The sequence below is a fragment of the Microcaecilia unicolor genome, chromosome 3 (assembly GCF_901765095.1).
Source record: "Microcaecilia unicolor chromosome 3, aMicUni1.1, whole genome shotgun sequence".
NCBI lineage: Eukaryota > Metazoa > Chordata > Amphibia > Gymnophiona > Siphonopidae > Microcaecilia > Microcaecilia unicolor.
In genome coordinates, this window is record NC_044033.1 from 2,861,384 (window position 1) to 2,884,858 (window position 23,475).

The following is a 23,475-nucleotide window of genomic DNA, read 5'->3' on the forward strand; positions in this document are numbered from 1 at the left end:
ACCTCTGGATATCAAGAGTTGTGCTCTAATCACTAGGCTACTCCTCCAATCCTAAGTGGATAAGCAGGCACAAAACATTTAACTGAGCAGGAGACTCTCCTGCCTGGTTAAATTGTTTTCAATATTGAGTCTTAAATATTTAAATTATCTGCTTGGGGGCCAAATATTGTTGCTGAATTGATAACTTTTAGTCTGACTTCACTCTGCCCCAATACCTAAATTCTGCCCCTTATTATATAGATAGTATTGGACTGTTCAGTCTGATATTTGGCCCAATGCTATCTATAGGAGATTCAAAAATACATGGATAGTGAAATACATTCACCAGCCACCTTGCTCATTTTCTCTACTGCCTGCAATGCCTCAGAGTCACGCTTTGATCCTTGACTTTGCTTCCCTTGTTACTAAGGTTTTTTTCAGGGCCTGATTAAGTCTAGCTGATGCCCAACAATGGTATTCCTCAGCACTTCCATTACTTAACTGAAAAGACATTAAGACTCAGTAAGTACTGAGAACATAAGAACAGCCATACTGGGGCAGACCAATGGTCTATCTAGCCCATATTCCTGCTCCAGCAGTGGTCAATCCAGGCCACAAGTACCAGGCAGAATCCCAAATAGTAACAAGACTGAAAGCATAGTTGTTTACCTGTAACAGGTGTTCTCCGTGGTCATAAGGATAACTTCAACAGCCAATTGGGTACAGAGGTGACCTTCCCGCCTTCCCACTTTAAGGCACATCATGAGGTTATTCAGTTCTTTTGAATATCAAGAAATTAATATAGTCTGAAGTGATAGTTTGATGTTTTATAAAATGAGATTATAAGACCATCGCCCCTCTTAGTCTTCTTGTGTGCCTTTTTTTTTAGCGGATGGTGGGTAGAAAGGTGTCTGCATTATCCTGATGACCATGCAGAACACCCATTATAGGTTAGCAACTACGCTTTCTCTATGTCATTGCATAATGAAGACACACTTGGTGACTCCCCATCTCAGACAAGTCCAGTGTCTGTAAATGTTGCAACCCAAAGAAGAAGTTGCTTGGAAGGAGGACTGCTTGGTCAAAATTAGCATCAGTCCTGGTAGGTTTATCAAGACAATAATGTTGAGAGAAGGTGTGTTGGGTGGACCATCCTATATAATAAAAAGCACCCTCAACATTCTGAAGCTGACTCCGTGGCTTCAGTGAAGGGTTTGAAGCTTCTGAAGCTCAGGCTCCATCTCTGTAAGCTCTGCCCTCGAGTACTTCCGGGTTCGTCACAAGCAGAAGTAACCAACCACATGAGGTTTCTCGGCTTCAGAATGTTGGAAGTGCATTCCATTAAATAGGATTGGTCAGTTCCTTGAAGCACAGCCAAAGCTCAGCATCCTGCACAGTAACGCTCAGACACCAGAGAGAGAGAGGGGGGAGCATGACACCAGAGAGAGGGAAGGAGGGGGGGGCCTGACACCAGAGAGGGGGGGAGGTATCTCTGTCACACACACACTCTCTCTCACAGTCAATGTCTTTCTCTCACTCTCACACACTCTATGTCTCACACTGTATCACATTCACTCTCTATGTGTCACACAGTCACTCACACACTCTCTTGGTCTCATACACTCAGTCTCACAGAGAGTCTGTGTCTCACACACACTCTCTCTCGCACACATTGTATCTGTGTGAAACACACTCTATCACACACTGTCTCACATACGCACTTGCACACACTCTCATTCTCACACACACACTCTCTCTCTCACAGACACACTTGCACCCAGACTCACTCTCTCTCTCACAGACACACTTGCACCCAGACTCACTATCTCTCTCTCTCTCTCACACACACACACACTCGCACATTCACTCTCTCTCTCTCACACACAGTCACTCTCACATACACACTCCGAGGAAAACCTTGCTAGCGCCCATTTCATTTGTGTCAGAAACGGGCCTTTTTTACTAGTAAATTATAAAGATATCTAGCAAGGGAATTCCTCTTAAGTGAGAGTAGAAGTAGCTATGGCTCAAAGTGAATGTGCTCCAAGCTTAGTTGGTGAAGAAAGGTTAGTTTGTTGATATCAGAAGGAAATGCAATCTGCTATCTGGAAAGAAAATAGATTAGGAAACTGGTTGACCAAGTGTTTTGTGAGGAAAGGAAAAGCTGAGATGAACGTCTGAGTTGCTTTGTCCGATTGTAAAAAAAAGTAAGGCCCTTCTACAGTCTATAGTGTGGACAGCTGTTTCAGCAGTTGATGAATAAGGAGTATCACCGCTCTTAAGGGTGTTCTTGCCCGGAGCTCGTTGAGGCTTTTTCCTTTCAATCCTATCTATATGATTGCCGCATGATTTGCCAAATTATTTTTGAGAACAATTTTGAATTTGTTTCTGTGAGTAATATTTGAGTTCTCACCTCGTTTTGTCTGAGTAGTTGATTCTAATATGCCCACATCTGGCACTTTAAGAGTAGCATACAATTGGAAAGCAAAATCTAAATACTATCTCATAAATCTTCTATTTTGCTTGCATTGTCTGTGAGAGATAAGCTAGATGGATTAAAAATCACTTTTAATGAAACAAAATTTAAAATGAATCGGAGAAACGTTTTCTTCATTCAATGTGTAATTAAACTCTGGAATTCGTTGCCAGAGAATGTGGTAAAGGTGGTTAGCTTAGCGGAGTTTAAAAAAAGGTTTGGATGGCTTCCTAAGGGAAAAGTCGATAGACCATTATTAAATGGACTTGGGGAAAATCCGCTATTTCTGGGATAAGCAGTATAAAATGTTTTGCACATTTTTGGGATCTTGCCGGCCACTTGTGACCTGGATTGGCCACTGTTGGAAACAGGATGCTGGGCTCGATGGACCCCTGGTCCTTCCCAGTATGGCAACAATTATGCACTGATGTAAAACATCAACTGCCCGGAGAAGGTTGCAACTACCACACCCCCTCAAACGGCTACTATCACTGGTTTTTAAAATATACCCAAGAGCAATAGAAAACAACTCCTTTATGGAGAAAAAACTATTGCTCCCTAAAAAAACTGGGAATCAAAAATCTAACAGCTATTTAGACTCATGTACAGGCAATAATATATTAAAGGCTAAAACCCCAAGTCTTACACTTGAGTTTCTAAAACTGTACAAAGTAAAAAAAAAAAAAATCCAAAAAATTCTTATCTCAATATCCATTTCCAATGAATCTAAAAGTCTGCTGCTCTTCAGCTTCAAATTCTTTCAATCTACCGTGCTACAGTTAGTTAAATCCACGACAAGGGCCCCCTCATAGGGAAGTCACCCTTCTCTAATTCCACTGTATCTTTTTTGAGATACGGTGACGAATTGAACACAATTTACGAGGTGCGGTCGCACCATGGAGTGATATAAGGGCATTATAACGTCCTCATTTTTTGTTTTCCATTCCTTTCTTAATAATACCTAATATTCTATTTGCTTTCTTAGCTCCGCCGCACACTGAGCAGAAGGTTTTAATGTATCATCAATGATGACACTTAGATCCCTTTCCTAGTTGGTGACTCCTAATGTGGAACCTTGCATAACGTAGCTATAATTCAGGTTCCTCTTTCCCACATGCATCAGTCTGCACTTGCTCACCTTAAAAGTCATCTGCCATTTAGATTCCCAGTCTCATAAGTTCCTCTTGTAATTTTTCACAATCCTCTCGAGATTTAACAACTTGAATATCTTTGTGTCATCAACAAATTTAATTACCTCTCTAGTTACTCCCATCTCTAGATCATTTATAAATATGTTAAAAAGCAGTGGTCCCCACACAGACCCCTGGGGAACCCCACTACCCTTCTCATTTGAGAACACTGACCATTTAACCCTACTCTGTTTTCTATCTTTTGTCAACCTTTCCCCAGTTTCTAGTTTAAAAGCTGCTCTATCTCCTTTTTAAATGCCGATGCCAGTAGCCTGGTCCCACCCTGGTTAAGGTGGAGCCCATTCTTTCGGAGTAGACTCCCCCTTCCCCAGAATGTTGCCCAGTTCTTAACAAATCTAAAACCTTCCTCCCTGCATCATCGTCTCATCCATGCATTGAGACTCCAGAGCTGTTCACCCTCTAGTTTCCTTGCCTCTGATCTTCCCCTCTCTGATCACCATCTTATAACTTTCACACTTAAATCTCCTCCCTCCCAGTCCCGTCCTATCTTATCTAATTTATCTAGGAGTCTTCACGATATTGACCCTTCATCTCCCATGTTTCAAACCTCCTCTCTACTGTGGCACCATCCACGTCTGTCAACGAGGCTGTTTCTTCTTACAACAATACTCTTGCACCTTTGATGACCCGCCCTATAAGGCGTACAAAACCCCAACCTTGGCTGACTTCTAATATCCGCTACCTACGTTCCTGTACCCGCTCCGCCGAACGCCTCTGGTGGAAATCTCGGGCCCTTGCTGATTTCTTACACTTTAAGTTCATGCTGACCTCCTTCCAATCTGCTCTTTTATGCGCCAAACAGGATTATTATATCCAACTGACCAACTCTCTTGGCTCTAACCCTCGACTTCTCTTCACCACATTGAACTCTCTCCTCAAGGTGCCCCTCCCCCAACCCCCCCTTCATTATCTCCTCAGACCCTTGCTGAATTCTTTCACGACAAGGTTCAAAAGATAAACCTTGAATTCTCTACCTCGCCACCTCTCCCTCCACTAGTCCGTTCCCCTCTCTCTCCTTCCCCTCATTCCTTTTCCTCCTCTCCTGAAGTTACTATAGAGGAAACTACACTATCCGGACTGTCCCAACTTGACATTTCGTTCTTTAGATTGTAAGCTCCTTTGAGCAGGGACCTTCCTTCTTTGTTAATTTGTACAGCGCTGCGTAACCCTATTAGCGCTCTAGAAATGTTAAGTAGTAGTAGTAGTAGTAGTTGCTAGGTTGTATAGAGAGAGGTGTGACCAGCAGAAGAAAAGAGGGTTTAATGCCCCTGTATAAGTCGTTGGTGAGGCCCCACCTGCAGTATTGTGTTCAGTTTTGGAGGCTGTATCTTGCGAAGGATGTAAAAAGAATTGAAGCGGTGCAAAGAAAAGCTACGAGAATGGTATGGGATTTGCGTTACAAGATGTATGAGGAGAGACTTGATGACCTGAACATGTATACTCTGGAGGAAAGGAGAAACAGGGGTGATATGATACAAACGTTCAAATATTTGAAAGGTATTAATCCGCAAACTAACCTTTTCCGGAGATGGGAAGGAGGCAGAACTAGAGGACGTGAAATGAGATTGAAGGGAGGCAGACTCAAGAAAAATGTCAGGAAGTATTTTTTCACGGAGAGAGTGGTGGAATGTCCTCCTGCAGGAGGTGGTGGAGATGAAAATGGTAACACAATTCATACATGCGTGGGATAAACATTAAGGAATCCTGTTCAGAAGGAATGGATCCTCAGAAGCTTAGTCGAGATTGGGTGGCAGAGCCGGTGGTGGGAGGCGGGGCTAGTGCTGGGCAAGACTTCTACGGTCTGTGCCCTGAAAATGGCAGATACAAATCAAGGAAAGGTATACACAAAAAGTAGCACATATGAGTTTCTTGTTGGGCAGACTGGATGGACCGTGCAGGTCTTTTTCTGCCGTCATCTACTATGTTACTATTACTACTATTAATAATAATAATTTCTATATCACTACTAGATGTGCGCAGCACTGTACACATATACAGGTACTTTCTCTGTCCCTAGGGGGCTCACAATCTAAGTTTTTTTGTACCTATTAGGATGGACTTTGGAAAGTCCACTGTTTATTCCTAGGATAAGCAGTGCAAAATCTGTTTTACTGTTCTTGGAGTTTTCCGGGTACTTGTAACCTGGATTGGCCACTGTTGGAAACAGGATACTGGGCTTGATGGACCTTTGGTCTGTCCCCCTCTCAGGAGCAATTGATGCAGTTCCGATATCTATCTAAATCACTCCAAACTTTCTTGCAGTGGATGGAGCAGTATGCTCATATTGCAAGGTAAATCTTTGTCGTGCTTGTAGTAAAAAAGTTAAAATGCAAGGAAGACACACTGGATAGGCATGAAAATCCTGCTGATCAAGGGCCCAATCCCTGAAATGCTGAAGCAAACTTGCTTGGTTATATTTTTTGATATCAGGAAGACCCAGCCCTCTCCAGTGCCAAGCACCATAGAGTCTCTTCATTTGCAGCTCTGGCTTTTTTCTCTCCCCAACAAAATTTAGCCAGTTCCCTTTGCAGCTTGCGTTGTCTCAAGGGGTTTAGCAATATTCAACCTTTTTATAGTTGATTAGTATCAGTTGCCAGTTGAACTCCTAGATAACAAATGAGGTGTCAGCCAATCCCTATCCATCATGTCCACAGAGGCTAATGCCTTTGACTTTGTACGATTCAGTTTGAACTCTGAAACTTTTCCAAATTTCTATTAACTCTCCAAGGCATGGAGCGAAGTGTGTGGTTTTGTTATGTATAGAAGCAGATAATCAGTAATAGCAGTTATTCTGAATTCTTGTCTTCTGAGGCACACACCCCCTGATATCCGTTGCCCATTGCTCTTGATAAAGGGCACTACTATTCTATATTTATCAAGCAGTCCCATACCACTCGGTCAACAGAGGGCTTCTCTTGCAGCTGGACTTACTCTAGTGATTGTTAGTATTGTTGTATCATTCTTAACCACATTCTTACCTCTGAGAAATTGTACTTGGGGTTCTTCTACTAACCTAAGGAGAACCTGCTCTAATTTCTTTGCCAGGGTCGTAGCAAGCAGCTTAACTTCATAATTTAATACTAAAATAGGATGAGAGGACTGTGGGCACATGGAGGTCTTTCTCTAGCTTCAAAAGAATTACAATTTGGGCCAGTTTTATAATCTGACTAATCATTGCTGTCAAAGGTGCAATTATCTCTTCCTGACGGGTTTTGTAGAATTTGGCTGTATAGCCATCAGATCCCGGGGCTTTATGTAGGGGGCTTTGTTGACTTGCTAGAGTCACCTCTTCAGGCTTAATGGGTGGATTTAAGATTAAGTTATCCTCTTCTGTTATAATAGGAACAAAGGCGCCTAGTATAAGGAGGCTTTAGGAAGCTAAGCCTCCCCAATCTCAGCTAAGAACTTCTCCACCTCCCTCCCGCTGCTACTTCTGCCATTGCTGCTGTTCTAATTAACACAAGAACTGTGGCGCTGCAACCTGTATATGCACACTGCTAACTCTGCTGGTCCCACACCCCTCTGATGTCACTTCCTGTTCTGGAGAGGGCGAGATAGGCACAGCTCCGTGGCTCTTTACTTTTATTGACGATCCTGGAGGAAACTGAAGATGCTGGGGGAGAGGAGAGAAGAAATGTTGATTGGAATGAGGAGGGTGGGGTGATGGGAGAGAGAGGGTACGTGCAGAATGGCAATAGTAGATGGGGAGAGAGGGAAGATGTGGGAGAGAAGGGGGAAGAGAGAGGGGATAAGCTGAATGAAAGGGGAGAGGATAAAATTAGTGAAAGACTGGGGAATAAGAGGAAAGGGAAGTGAGGGAAAAGAAATGGAAAGCTGTAGGCAGACACAGTAAAAAGAGAGAAATTGAAGACTAGATAGTAAGAATGAATGAATGAAGACAAAGAGCACGGTAAATGGAAGGAAGCTGAAAGGAAAAGATCAATGTTGGAGATGGATGTAGTGGAGGACATGAAGACAGGAGGAGAGAGAAAAATGACGAACACGAAGTCTGTGCATGAGGTTTAAGAGATGATAGAGGAAAGCAGAGATTGAAACCTACACGATTAGAAAACTTAAATGGCCAGACAGCAAGGATAGAAAAAAGAATTTTATTTTAAATTTAGGATTAAAGTAGTGTGGTAGCCACTCAAAAATAAACCAGAAAATGGAAAATAAGGTGATACATTTTTATTGGGCTAACTTCATCCAATTTTTATACTAGCTTTCGGAGGCCAACCCCTCCCCCTCCCCCTCACCCCACCAGATCAGGACAGTATACTGTAACAGCAGCATATTCTGAGGAAGGAGGTTTTGGCCTCGGAAATCCAATCAAAACATGTATTACATTAGTATTGTAAACATTTATCACCTTATTTTCCATTTTCTGTTTTATATTTATTTGCATTCAGATCACATTAAAAATTATCTGTTTTTGAAATGTATTTTTTTTTGTTTTTGTTACATTTGTACCCCACACTTTCCCACTCATGGCAGGCTCAATGCGGCTTACATATTATATACAGGTACTTATTTGTACCTGGGGCAATGGAGGGTTAAGTGACTTGCCCAGAGTCACAAGGAGCTGCCTGTGCCTGAAGTGAGAATCAAACTCAGTTCCTCAGTTCCCCAGGACCAAAGTCCACCACCCTAACCACTAGGCCACTCCTCCACTGTTGATACTATTTGATACTATTTGAGATTCTACATGGAATGTTGCTATTCCACTAGCAACATTCCATGTAGAAGTCGACCCTTGCAGATCACCAATGTGGCCGCGCAGGCTTCTGCTTCTGTGAGTCTGACGTCCTGCACAGGACGTCAGACTCACAGAAGCAGAAGCCTGCGCAGCCTTCTACATGGAATGTTGCTGGTGGAATAGCAACATTCCATGTAGAATCTCCAATAGTAGCAACATTCCATCTAGAATCTCCAATAGTAGCAACATTCCATGTAGAATCTCCAATAGTAGCAACATTCCATGTAGAATCTCCAATAGTATCTATTTTATTTTTGTTACATTTGTACCCTGCGCTTTCCCACTCATGGCAGGCTCAATGCGGCAGGCAATAGAGGGTTGTGACTTGCCCAGAGTCACAAGGAGCTGCCTGTGCCTGAAGTGGGAATCCAACTCAGTTCTCCAGGACCAAAGTCCACCATCCTAACCACTAGGCCACTCCTCCACTGTTGCTACTATTTGAGATTCTACATGGAATGTTGCTATTCCACTAGTAACATTCCATGTAGAAGTCGGCCCTTGCAGATCACCAATGTGGCCGCGCAGGCTTCTCTGACGTCCTGCACGACGTCAGACTCACAGAAATAGAAGCCTGCGCAGCCTTCTACGTGGAATGTTGCTAGTGGAATAGCAACATTCCATGTAGAATCTCCAATAGTAGCAACATTCCATGTAGAATCTCCAATAGTATCTATTTTATTTTTGTTACATTTGTACCCCGCGCTTTCCCACTCATGGCAGGCTCAATGCGGCTTCCATGGGGCAATGGAGGGTTAAGTGACTTGCCCAGAGTCACAAGGAGCTGCCTGTGCCTGAAGTGGGAATTGAACTCAGTTCCTCAGTTCCCCAGGACCAAAGTCCACCACCCTAACCACTATGCCACTCCTCCACTAACATTCAGTATTTATCATTGAAAGAACTGTATTTGACCCATGACGTAGGCTGAGGTGTCTGTAAAGATGGGCTAGACCAAAAGACGAGGGGCCAGTGCAGGCAATTAGCAGAATGCCATCTGCTTAGATTAAAAAGCTAATTCCTAGGTCCTAGATGGTAGTTGCAAGTGGACCAAGGAAATGTTGAATAGCAAGAAGCAAGAACAGATCCTGTGGGATGCCACATGCCAAAGGACATGGGGAGGACAGAGTGGTATCAGAGGAGACGAATGACCAACCGGATAAAAAGGAAGAAAACCACTGAAGAACAGACAGATAATCTCTTGGTAGCAAGCCTATTCAGAAGCAGAGAATGGTCCACAATATTGAATGCAGCCGAGAGATCTAAAGATACAGCAAATGTAACACAACCTTTGTGAACCTCATGCAAAAGGGTGGCAAGAATAGTTTAAATGCTGTGGCCTGACTTGAAGCCAGATTGCTAGAGATTGATTGGTGAACTGAGAGACAGCCAGCTTTTCTGAAGGGTCCAAGGTATTTTTGTGTTATTTTTTAAATGATCTGGTGAATGAGGGCTTGCTTCCAAGAGTCCAAGAGAGAGTATGGTATATTAGAGTGAGAGCAAGGGAATTAGACCAAGGAGGGCACACTGCCATTGCAAAGGGAATGTTGCTATGTTTGAAAAAAGGTTTAAACAAGTTCCTGAAGCTAAAGTCCATAAACTGTTGTTAGGGTAGACTCAAGGAAAGGCACCTCTTACCCTGGAGGTAGAAAGCATGGAATGTTGCCACTTCTGGGGATTCTTTCACGTACTTGTGACCTGGATTGGCTACTCTTTGAAATAAGATTCTGGGCTAGAAGGACCTTTGGTCTGACCCATTATGGCAGTTTTTATGTTCTTATGATGTCTAAAGGATGAGTCAGGTAGTCAGATTTGCAGACGTCAGAAATTATTCAAAGTTGTTAGATAACTACAGGGTTGTGAGGAATTGCAGGAGGGTCTTATGAGACTAGGAGACGGGAGAGGTTCCGAGGGATTGGAAAACGGCGGAGGTGGTCCCTCTTCACAAAAGTGGTGATAGGGAAGAAGCTGGAAACTACAGGCCGGTAAGCCTCACTTCGGTTATTGGAAAAGTAATGGAAGCGATGCTGAAGGAAAGGATAGTGAATTTCCTGGAAGCCAATAAGTTGCAAGATCCGAGACAACATGGTTTCACCAAAGGGAAATCATGCCAAACGAATCTCATTGAATTCTTTGACTAGGTGACAGGAGAATTAAATCAAGGACATGCTATGGACGTAATCTACTTAGATTTCAGCAAGGCTTTTGACACGGTTCCCCACAGGAGGCTCTTATATAATAAACTAGACGGGCTGAAGATAGGACCCGAAGTGGTAAACCGGATTAGGAACTGGTTGACGGGCAGACGCCAGAGGGTGGTGGTGAATGGAGTTCGCTCGGAGGAGGGAAAGGTGAGTAGTGGAGTGCCTCAGAGATCGGTGCTGGAGCTGATTCTGTTCAATATATTTGTGAGTGACATTGCCGAAGGGTTACAAGGTAAAGTTTGCCTTTTTGCGGATGACACCAAGATTTGCAACAGAGTGGACACCCCGGAGGGAGTGGAAAACATGAAAAAAGATCTGAAGAAGCTAGAAGAATGGGCTAACGTTTGGCAATTAAAATTCAATGCGAAGAAATGCAAAGTGATGCACTTAGGGAGTAGAAATCCAAGGGATACATATGTGTTAGGCGGTGAGTGTCTGATAGGCACGGACGGGGAGAGGGATCTTGGGGTATCTGAGGACCTGAAGGCGACGAAACAGTGCGACAAGGCGGTGGCCGTAGCTAGAAGATTGCTAGGCTGTATAGAGAGAGGAGTGACCAGCAGAAGAAAGGAGGTTTTAATGCCCCTGTATAAGACGTTGGTGAGGCCCCACGTGGAGTATTGTGTTCAGTTTTGGAGGCCGTACCTTGCGAAGGATGTTAAAAAAAATGGAAGCATTGCAAAGAAAAGCTACGAGGATGTTATGGGATTTGCGTTCCAAGACGTATGAGCAGAGACTTGCTGACCTGAACATGTATACCCTGGAGGAAAGGAGGAACAGGGGTGATATGATACAGACGTTCAAATATTTGAAAGGTATTAAGCCGCAAACTAATCTTTTCCGGAGATGGGAAGGTGGTAGAACGAGAGGACATGAAATGAGATTGAAGGGGGGCAGACTCAGGAAAGATGTCAGGAAGTATTTTTTCACAGATAGGGTGGTGGACGCTTGGAATGCCCTCCCGCGGGAGGTGGTGGAGATGAAAACGGTAATGGAATTCAAACATGCGTGGGATATGCATAAAGGGATCCTGTGCAGAAGGAATGGATCCTCAGAAGCTTAGCTGAAATTGGGTGGCGGAGCAGGTGGTGGGAAGAGGGGTTGGTGGTTGGGAGGCTAGGATAGGGGAGGGCAGACTTATACGGTCTGTACCAGAGCCGGTGATGGGAGGCGGGACTGGTGGTTGGGAGGCAGGAAATACTGCTGGGCAGACTTATTCAGTCTGTGCCCTGAAAAAGACAGGTACAAATTCAAGGTAAGGTATACACATATGAGTTTATCTTGGGCAGACTGGATGGACCGTGTAGGTCTTTTTCTGCCGTCATCTACTATTTTACTATGTAAGTGCAAAATGATGCACATATAAAAAAAATTATCTAGACTGTAGGTACATGATGCTTTATTCTCTAGTAGGAGTTACCAACCAGGAAAAGGATCTTGACATCATTGTGGATAATACTTCAAAATCCATGGCTTAGTGCGCTGTGGCAAAAAGGCAACAGGAACGCTAGGTATTATTAAAAAAAAGGGGTTGGAGAATAGAAAATATGACTCTGTATTGATCCATGGTGTAACTATACTTTGAGTATTTTGTGCAATTGTCACATCCTCTCAAAGATACAGGAGAACTAGAAAAGGGTTATCTAGAGGATAAAGAGGGTAAAGATTTTCAGCTTGGAAAAGAAATGGTTGAGAGGATGAGCAAGTTGAAACAGGCAAATAGGGAATGCTAGTTTTACTCATTCAAATAGTACCAAGACTAGGGAATACTTCCTGACCTTAGTAGGTGGCACTTAAGTATTTTTTTTATTCTTTGAACCTTTAAACTGTGGACTTTGTGAGCTGGTTTTAAAAAGGTTTAGGCAAGCTCCTAGAGGAAAGGTTGTAAACAATTATGGGTGTAAGCAACAAGTAATGGATTTATTTTTTAGGGATCCTGTTAGGTACTTGTTACCTGGTTTAAATATTGTTAGAAACTGAATGTTGGGCTTTATGGACCATTCGGGAATTTTGCATTACAAGGGGCTCAGATAAAGCCATCTGTAGATTGACAACAGATTAGGACAAGAATTTGTAGCCTTTTAACAGTGTTAAGTGCTATATATTGTCCATTACTGCAGTCTATAAATATAGTTGTCTTTGTTTGAAAGCATATGAAGGCTGAATAAACCAGAAGAATTAACTAACAACACAAAGTTGAACACAAAAAATAAATAAAAGTGAATGAGAGGAGAGCACTCTACTATGCCACAATCAAAAAACAAAAATTGCAGAAAAAGACATAGGTTAAAACCATCACAGGACTTTCTGAAAAAACTCCACTCATAACAAAAATAAAATAATTACTGAATGAGCAGCATGAAGCAGTTCTCTTCAACAAACACTTATAGTAGAGCAGCTCAACATTTTTCATGCTGTCTTTGAATTGTGGGTCTGTAAGACAGAGCCGTTCTTCCCTGTCTTCATGGACCGATGAGATGGATTGACTGGACAGCTGATTCTGAGAACAGTATTTCTACAGCAGGTAAGTGGAATATTGGTTATTGGGATGGGCATGAAAAAAGTTGAACTGCTCTAGTATAAGTGTTTGTTGAAGAGCACTGCTTCATGCCGCCTGATGCCTACCTGATTCTTCTACCTACAAAACCAGGGTTGGCATCCTTCTTGGCTTTTAGAAGGGTTTTCTTGGACTACTAGAATGTTTACCGTGATAGCCAAATAATTCTTTTAAGAGCCCACCTCTTTAACATTGCTTTTGACTTGTAACCACTCACCCCACCTACCCTCCTCTCCTCTTTCCTCTACACATTATTGATTTGCTTGCTTTATTTTTGTCTATTAGATTGTGAGCTCTTTGAGTAGGGACTGTCTTTCTTCTATGTTTGTGCAGCGCTGCGTACGCTTTGTAGCGCTATAGAAATGCTAAATAGTAGTAGTAGTACTATTCTGTAATTTTTTTGTTTTTGCAATGAGTGGAGTTTTTTCAGAAAGTCCTGTGATGGTTTTTGTGGCATATGGTTGTTTTTCAACCTATGTCTGACTGAGGCCTTTCTTTTTCTCCACTTTTTTTTTGATACTGGCATTAGTAGAGAAAGCATGTGAAGCCAGCTGTATGACATTTTTTTAAATGTTTTTTGTTTTTTTCAGTTGAAGAAGATTGGTGGTGGTGGTTTTGGGGAAATTTATGAAGCAATGGATCTCCTGACCCGAGAGAATGTGGCCCTGAAGGTGGAGTCTGCTCAGCAGCCCAAGCAGGTTCTTAAGATGGAGGTGGCTGTATTGAAAAAGCTGCAAGGTAAGAAACAGAGTATTGGCATTTTGCAGTGTGTTTTAAGTATGTTATGAGTGTTCTTGAGAGTATCATTTTCTGCTTCCTGTTTTTCATCTTACTTTTGGAGAGAACCATCTTGTGTAGTCTTTACTATTTTCTCCCCCCCCCCCCCCCCCCCCCCCATATGTGGGACAAGTACAGCAGTGAGCTGTTGGCCAGAATGCAGGATACAGCACCTTCAAGTTGCTTGTGGTGCTGCTCTTAACTCTTTGTATGCCATTCTTAGACTACTAATGCTTAATGTGGCTCTACCCAAAGGCTCTGACACTTATGACCAGCTGTCTCTGATCCATGATCCTGACCTTGGAGTCGCTCATTTCCTGCATAAGGAGTGTCCATCAGATAGTGAAGATATCGTAAGATGTGTTATGGCTCCTCACAGGGTGATGGAAAACTGTATTTTCAGTGTAATGCCAAATTTACAAGGACGTGATGACCAGCAGGGTTTTGAGCAAGTGAGCCAACAAGAGTAGCTTTCAGCACCTTCCAAAACATGTGATTTGAGACTTTGCCTTCATTGTTAGGTCCTGGATGAATGTATGAATCCAATCAACCTTTACAAGGGAGTTGATTTCCAGTGCTGAACACCCTATGAATGACATCCAAACTGTTAATGGAGCTGTATTGGTACATGCTGTGGCCATACTGTATTTAGTGCTTTATTGTGGACATACATTTTGGAGTAGAGGAGTGGCCTCATGGTTAGTGTAGTGGGTTGCGGACTTGGGGAACTGGGTTTGATTCCCACTGCTGCCTGATGGTCGGCAGTGAGTTGAGATCCTGGGGAACCAGGTTCAGTTCCCTCAGCAGCTCCATGTGACCTTGGGCAAGACACTTAACCCTCCGTTGCCCCAGGTACAATAGTAGTACAATGTACTACTTAGATTGTGAGCCCACTAGGGACAGACCTAGTACTTGTAAAATGAAATTGTAAACTGCTTAAGTCTTAAGCGGTATAGAAATACTGAAAATGAATGAAATGAATTGTCACAGTGGTTCCTTATGAAGAGTAAAAATGTTAGAGACGCCTGAACTATCTGTTGCCTGAGAAAGATCAGTGAGATGGCTCCCTTGCAGAACTAAGTCTAGCCCTGCCCCCCTTTGACATCACTGGTATGTGCAGGCTGAAGAGCATGGACCTTACACTGGAGGTATACTCATGACTTTCTGGGTGCATCTGTTCTGCTGAGACATCTTGCTGCCCTGTTGGCGATGCCTGAGAGAGATCAGTGAGAAGTCTCCCCTGCAGGACTACAGCTGGTTCTGCCCCTAGTGACATCACTAGCAGGGCCGGTCTTAGGCAGAGGCGACCGAGGCGGCCGCATAGGGCCCCGCGCCTAAGGGGGCCCCGCGTGGCGCGCCTCAAGTCTGCCTCGCCTCTCCGACCACCGCCACTGCTCGCCTGCCCTCCATGTGCAGCGACGCGACTCTCCAGTCCTCGTTCCCCTGCTCCCCCTCCCTCCAGCTGTCCCCCGTCTGAGCCCCTCCCCCGTCTGAGCCCCCCTTGCCCGACCCGCCAAACGACCCTCTTCTGCCACCAGACCCGCCGGCACCTCACCTGACCCAGCATTTTTTAAAAATCTACAAGTGGTGGTGCCTCGCGTCTGTAAAAGAAAAAAATCGCTTCGTCCATTGGCTGGCCTTCCCTCATGTCCCGCCCTCTGATGTAACTTCCGCAAGGGCGGGACATGAGGGAAGGCCAGCCAATGGACGAAGCGATTTTTCTTCTTGTACAGACGCAAGGCACCGCCGCTTGTAGATTTTTAAAAAATGCTGGGTCAGGTGAGGTGCCGGCGGGTCAGGTGGTAGAAGAGGGTCGTTTGGCGGGTCGGGGAGGGGGGGCTCAGGTGGCTGGAGGGAGGGGGAGCAGGGGAACGAGGAGAGTTGCTTCACTGGACATGGGTGGATAGCAGGGGAGGGGGGTTTCTGGAAATAGGTGGATGGCAGGGGGCACAGGAGGGTCGCTGGACATGGGTGGATGGCAGGGGAGGGGGGTTCTGGAAATAGGTGGATGGCAGGGGGCACAGGAGGGTTGCTGGACATGGGGGGATAGGGGAGGGGGTTTCTGGAAATAGGTGGATGGCAGAGAAGGGCAGGGGGCACAGGAGGGTCGCTGGTCATGGGTGGATGGCAGGGGAGGGGGTTTCTGGACATAGGTGGATGGCAGGGGAGGGCAGGGGGCACAGGAGGGTCGCTGGACATGGGTGGATGGCAGGGGAGAGGGTTTCTGGACATAGGTTGAGGGCAGGGGGCACAGGAGGGTCGCTGGTCATGGGTGGATGGCAGGGGAGGGGGTTTCTGGACATAGGTGGATGGCAGGGGAGGGCAGGGGGCACAGGAGGGTCGCTGGACATGGGTGGATGGCAGGGGAGGGGGTTTCTGCACATAGGTGGATGGCAGGGGAGGGCAGGGGGCACAGGAGGGTCACTGGACATGGGTTGATGGCAGGGGAGGGGGGTTTCTGGATATAGGTGGATGGCAGGGGAGGGCAGGGGGCACAGGAGGGTCGCTGGACATGGGTGGATGGCAGGGGAGTGGGGTTTCTGGACATAGGTGGATGGCAGAGAAGGGCAGGGAGCACAGGAGGGTCACTAGACATGGGTGGATGGCAGGGGAGGGGGGTTTCTGGACATAGGTGGATGGCAGAGAAGGGCAGGGGGCACAGGAGGGTCACTAGACATGGGTGGATGGCAGGGGAGGGGGGTTTCTGGACATAGGTGGATGGCAGAGAAGGGCAGGGGGCACAGGAGGGTCGCTGGACATAGGTGGATGGCAGGGGAGGGCAGGGGGCACAGGAGGGTCGCTGGTCTTGGGTGGATGGCAGGGGAGGGGGGTTTCTGGACATAGCTGGACGGCAGGGGGCACAGGAAGGTCGCTGGACATGGGTGGATGGCAGGGGAGGGGGGTTTCTGGACATAGGTGGATGGCAGAGAAGGGCAGGGAGCACAGGAGGGTCGCTGGACATGGGTGGATGGCAGGGGAGGGGGGTTTCTGGACATAGGTGGATGGCAGAGAAGGGCAGGGGGCACAGGAGGGTCACTGGACATGGATGGATGGCAGGGGAGGGGGGTTTCTGGACATAGGTGGAGGGCAGGGGTCACAGGAGGGTCGCTGGACATGGGTGGATGGCAGGGGAGGGGGGTTTCTGGACATGGGTGGATGGCAGGGGAGGGGGGTTTCTGGACATGGGTGGATGGCAGGGGAGGGCAGAGGGGACAGGGGTAGTTGCTGGACATGGGTGGATGGAGGAGAGAGAAGAAATGCTGGACGTGGATGGAGGCGAGGGAAGAGTGAGGAAGGAGATGAGGTGAGGGAAAAGGAAGAGAGGAGAAAAATTGCACATGGATATAGAAAATAGGCAGAAGCTGGATCCACTGGACAGTCAAGTCTGCGGAGGACCCAGCTTTTACTTACAGATGTAGGGCAAGAAATGAAGAAGAAAGGCGGACAGTAAAGAAATAAATGGAAAGGAAGCCCTGGAAATGGAATTAAGAGAACAGCAGCACAATCGGATACTGAGCCAGCATGATCAGAAAAGCAAAGTCACCAGACAACAAAGGTAGAAAAAACTATTTTATTCAGGATTTATTCATTGGAATATGTCAGTTTTTGGAAATGTGCATCTGTGATATTTTTCATGTACGTTTCAATTTTTGTAGTATTGCTGCATGCTGAGTCTGACTTCTTGAGGTAACTTTCCATTTCAGTATTTTGCCTTCATGTATTTTTCAGGTGTGATCAAGGAAGGTGCAGTATTCTGCTAGCGTATAGTTTGAATCCCTTTTTGTTTTGTTTTTTTTCACTAGGTTGTGCACTGGTGTTTTAGAGCCAGGTGTAATTACAGTTGCCTTTCCACGCCACGCATAAGGTTGTAGCTCGTTCTGTCCTTGGAATTAGTGCTGTTTATGGTTTGTTAAGGTTACATAAGTACATAAGTAATGCCATACTGGGAAAAGACCAAGGGTCCATCGAGCCCAGCATCCTGTCCATGACAGCGGCCAATCAAGGCCAAGGGCACCTGGCAAGCTTCCCAAACGTACAAACATTCTATACATGTTATTCCTGGAATTTTGGAGTTTTCCAAGTCCGTTTAGTAGCGGTTTATGGACTTTTCCTTTAGGAAACCGTCCAACCCCTTTTTAAACTCTGCTAAGCTAACCGCCTTCACCACTTTCTCCGGCAATGAATTCCAGAGTTTAATTACACGTTGGGTGAAGAAAAATTTTCTCTGATTTGTTTTAAATTTACTACACTGTAGTTTCATCGCATGCCCCCTAGTCCTAGTATTTTTGGAAAGCGTGAACAGACGCTTCACATCCACCTGTTCCACTCCACTCATTATTTTATATACCTCTATCATGTCTCCCGTCAGCCGTCTCTTCTCCAAGCTGCACCTTTTCCAATTCTACTATATCTTTCTTGAGATGCGGCGACCAGAATTGACCACAATACTCAAGGTACGGTCGCACCATGGAGCGATACAACGGCATTATAACATCCTCACACCTGTTTTCCATACCTTTCCTGATAATACCCAATATTCTATTCGCTTTCTTAGCCGCAGCAGCACACTGAGCAGAAGGTTTCAGTGTGTTATCGACGACGACACCCAGATCCCTTTCTTGGTCCGTAACTCCTAACGTGGAACCTTGCATGACGTAGCTATAATTCAGGTTCTTTTTTCCCACATGCATCACCTTGCACTTGCTCACATTAAACATCATCTGCCATTTAGCCGCCCAGTCTCCCAGTCTCGTAAGGTCCTCTTGTAATTTTTCACAATCCTGTCGCGATTTAACGACTTTGAATAACTTTGTGTCATCAGCAAATTTAATTACCTCGCTAGTTACTCCCATCTCTAAATCATTTATAAATATATTAAAAAGCAGCGGTCCTAGCACGGACCCCTGAGGAACCCCACTAACTACCCTTCTCCATTGTGAATACTGCCCATTTAACCCCACTCTCTGTTTCCTATCCTTCAACCAGTTTTTAATCCACAATAGGACATTTCCTCCTATCCCATGACCCTCCAATTTCCTCTGTAGCCTTTCATGAGGTACCTTGTCAAACGCCTTTTGAAAATCCAGATACACAATATCAACCGACTCCCCTTTGTCCACAAGGTTATGAGTGTGTTTTTGCACAAGTTTGTGTATAGTGTTTTGCAGTGGAGAGATTGTGTGTTGGCCTTACTAAGATGGCACCAAACATCAGAAAGGGTGTAGAGCCTAAATCATGACACACTACCTCTAAAAGGGTGTTTTGTGGCTCTACATGAGAATTGTGATATTATGATCCCTTGCTAGCTTCATATTGTTTACGGTCTGCATTTTCCGTATGGCTCGTATATTGGTGTATAAGGTATTAATTGTGACTATTTTATTTTTACTTATTTTTTTTCTGTGTGTTGTCAGACAATTATGGATGACTGAGTCGGAGTCTTCTTGAGTCAGAGAGCTGTGGTATATATTTTAAAACAATTTTAATACCTTGGTGGTCTATATGTTTTTATATTGTACATTATATTTCACACATCACTTTATTTTATTGTATATCTTTTCATTTCATTTTTATTTTATTGCATATATGGGTTACAGAGTAATAGGGGAATTTGAAAGTACTGAATATTTTTCCTTTATTCTCCTTTGTTATGAGAATTGGAACTACTAATTGTAGTGGAATTGAACTGAATAATTTCTGGGGAGGGGAGGTTTCATGATAGTATTGTACTTATTTCAATCAGTTTTTTTGTACAAGTTTAGCTTCATTTGTCTTTATTTGAAATTTCATAAAAAAATGTTCTAAAAATGGAATAATCTTATCAATGGGGTGGAACTAGGGTAGGGGCGGGACTATGGTGGGGCGGGGCTAGGATGGGGCCCCACCAAATTGGTCTGCATAGGGCCCCGCACTTGCTAAGACCGGCCCTGATCACTAGTACAGGCGGCTGAAGAGTACAAACCTCACGATGGACGGATCGCGCCGTTGCAGTCATGCTGACAAAGGAGTGCGACTAAGAAGCTTCTTAGGGCGCACCTTGGGGTGGCTTGGGGTAAAGTGGATATTCTCATGGACAACTGAAGGGAGATTTGGTGTATAACTGATATATTTTGGCAGTTGCTGTAGTTATTTATTTATTTATTTAATTGCATTTGTATACCACATTTTCTCCGAGGACAAGCAGGCTGCTTGTTCTCACTGATGGGTGACGTCCACGGCAGCCCCTCCAATCGGAAACTTCACTAGCAAAGTCCTTTGCTAGTCCTCGCGCGCCCGCGCGCACTGCGCATGCGCGGCCGTCTTCCCGCCCGAAACCGGCTCGAGCCGGCCAGTCTTCTTTTGTCCGCACTCGGTACGGTCGTTTTTTCGCCGTGTCGAGCCCCGGAGAGTCGACCTCGCGCGTCCAAAGTTTTTTTGAGCGTGTTTTTTCTTCGGAAAAGCTTTCTTCTAGTGCGGGAAGTGCTCCGGAAACCCTCCCCGGGTTTCGTGTCAATCCTCCCCGTACTTCCAGCTTTTTGCCCCGATAAGTTTTCTTTCGTCGTCGGGGTAGGCCTCTTTCGGCCTCGGTCGAGATTTTTCTCCCTCTAAATTTTTGGTGCTTCAATTTTCGCCATTTCGGCTTTTGATTTCGCCGGCGTGATTTTTCCGCCCATGACATCGAAGCCTTCCAGCGGCTTCAAGAAGTGCACCCAGTGCGCCCGGGTTATCTCGCTCACTGATCGACACTCGTCGTGTCTTCAGTGTCTGGGGGCTGAGCACCGCCCTCAGAACTGCAGTCTGTGTTCCCTGCTTCAAAGGCGGACTCAGGTAGCGAGACTAGCCCAGTGGAACGTGTTGTTCTCGGGCTCTTCGTCGGCATCGGCACCGGGATCTTCGAGTGCATCGACGTCGTCAGCGTCCAGACCATCTTCCTCGGCCGCCCTTGCATCGAGTGCATCGAGGCATCGGGCCTCTGCATCGGCGCCGAGACATCGGATAGCTGCATCGACGTCGGTGGTACCGGGACCTCGTCTCCTGATGTCGTCGGACGGTGGTGCATCGAGTGGAGTGCAGGTGAGGGCTGTCCATTCCCCTGCTGGTGGCGGTGAGCCCTCGGGTGGGTCTCCTCCTACCCTGAGGGCTCCTGCGGTACAGCCCCCCCGAGATCGACCCTCTTCGGTCTCGGCCCCGAGGAAGCGACGGATGGATTCTACGTCCTCCTCGTCGGTGCCGGGGAGCTCCGGTGACATGCTTCGGAAGAAATCGAAGAAGCATCGACACCGGTCTCCTCCCCGTGTCGGCACCGAGAGCTCTGGGTCGCCGAGGGCTTCGGCACCCAGCAGGCATCGGCACCGAGAGGACCGCTCACCCTCTGTTCAAGAGGTGTCGATGCGCTCCACTCTGGACAGCCCGGAACAGCCTCCTCGCCCGGAACAGGTTCTGACGTCGACGCCTGCATCGACCTCTCAGCCTTTTTCTGCAGCCACTCTGAACGAGAGCCTCCGGGCCGTTCTCCCAGAGATTCTGGGAGAGCTGTTACGCCCTACCCCTCCGGTACCGGCGGTGCTATTTGCAGTCTCAATGTGGTTTATAATATTACAACATGACAGGCATCAATCATCATAAGTAAACAAATGAATTACATAAAGAAATAGATGTAACATAGAAGAGTAAAATCTATACAGTTATGTGTTCTATACCTGTAATTACTGATCAGGGGAGATACGGAGATACGCAGCTGATGTGTTTTTGGGACAATGTTATCAGAAGACTATGAAAGTTGCTTTAGTTAATGTGTGCTCAGCAAGGAATAAGGCTGTTGTGATTTGTGATTGTTATAAATAGAAATAAAACAAAGCAGAGAAAAGAAAATAAGATGATACCTTTTTATGTTATGTTATGAATGAGGCAATTGATATTTTATGTATGATCTTGGTTGAGGGACTCTATCATTATTTTGATTAAGCATTGTTGCCCACCAGGATATTCATGGGAGTAGACTTGTTTGGGAGGGTAAGAGGGCAGGTGAGGTGGTTGTAATTTTAGAACCGGTTTTGATTTTACTAAATGTGAAATTTTAGATGTGAATCTTACTGATATACTGTACTTGTATTACAAAGTACTGGTGTTTCATTTTGTGTTGTGTGTAGTCCTCCGTGAGTTCTGATGGCTGACTGTTGTTATTATATGCAATTTTATCTCTGCCTGCTTATGTGTGCTGGATGATTTTAATATTCCACTTGACCTGGTATCAGGTTTTTTTTTTTTTTTGGAACACAATCGTGCTCTTTTGGATGCTTTTCTGGTTTTGGGTCTTAAACAGTGCATGTCTGTACATATCGGGCAGGCCATGTGTTGGACTTGTTTTTTCTTCCTAATGCTTTGTTGAGCAGAGGTAATCCAGGAGTAAAAGTTGAGTGGATAGATTGGTCGGATCACTGTTACATTATGTTTTATCTGGATTTGCAACATGTTGTAGGAGTAAGAAGCTTGTCTATGATAAGAGTATTAGGCCTATATATATGTAAAAGGCTGGCAGGAAAATGGGTCATTCTTCTGAGGGATATGCCATTACATAGTAACATAGTAGATGACGGCAGAAAAAGACCTGCACGGTCCATCCAGTCTGCCCAACAAGACAACTCATGTGTGCTACTTTTGTGTATACCCTACTTTGATTTGTACCTGTGCTCTTCAGGGCACAGACCGTATAAGTCTGCCCAGCACTAGCCCTGCCTCCCAACCACCGGCTCTGGCACAGACCATATAAGTCTGCCCAGCACTATCCCCGCCTCCCACCACCGGCTCTGGCACAGACCGTATAAGTCTGCCCAGCGCTATCCCTGCCTCCCAACCTCCAGTCCCGCCTCCCACCACTAGCTCTGGCACAGACCGTATAAGTCTGCCCCGCACTATCCCCGCCTCCTAACCTCCAGCCCCGCCTCCCACTACCGGCTCTGCTATCCAATCTCGGTTAAGCTCCTGAGGATCCTTTCCTTCTGAACAGGATTCCTTTATGTTTATCCCACGCATGTTTGAATTCCATTACCGTTTTCCTCTCCACCACCTCCCGTGGGAGGGCATTCCAAGCATCCACCACTCTCTCCGTGAAGAAATACTTCCTGACATTCTTCCTGAGTCTGCCCCCCTTCAATCTCATTTCATGTCCTCTCGTTCTACCGCCTTCGTATCTCCGGAAAAGGTTCGTTTGCGGATTAATACCTTTCAAATATTTGAACATCTGTATCATATCACCCCTGTTTCTCCTTTCCTCCAGGGTATACATGTTCAGGTCAGCAAGTCTCTCCTCATACGTCTTGTTACGCAAATCCCATACCATTCTCGTAGCTTTTCTTTGCACCGCTTCGATTCTTTTTACATCCTTAGCAAGATATGGCCTCCAAAACTGAACACAATACTCTAGATGGGGCCTCACCAACGACTTATACAGCGGCATCAACACTTCCTTTCTTCTGCTGGTCACACCTCTCTCTATACAGCCCAACAACCTTCTAGATACAGCCACCGCCTTGTCACACTGT

At 45.5% G+C, this 23,475-nt stretch overlaps 1 protein-coding gene across 1 annotated transcript in view; it reads left to right on the plus strand.

Moving 5' to 3' along the window:
- The window catches only part of LOC115464202 (tau-tubulin kinase 1-like), a 124,551-nt gene that overhangs the window by 27,130 nt on the left and 73,946 nt on the right, over positions 1 to 23,475 (plus strand). The window contains exon 2 of the mRNA XM_030194593.1: positions 13,768 to 13,915. Within this exon, the coding sequence (XP_030050453.1) occupies positions 13,768 to 13,915 (148 nt within the window). The remainder of the gene's footprint in view (positions 1 to 13,767; positions 13,916 to 23,475) is intronic.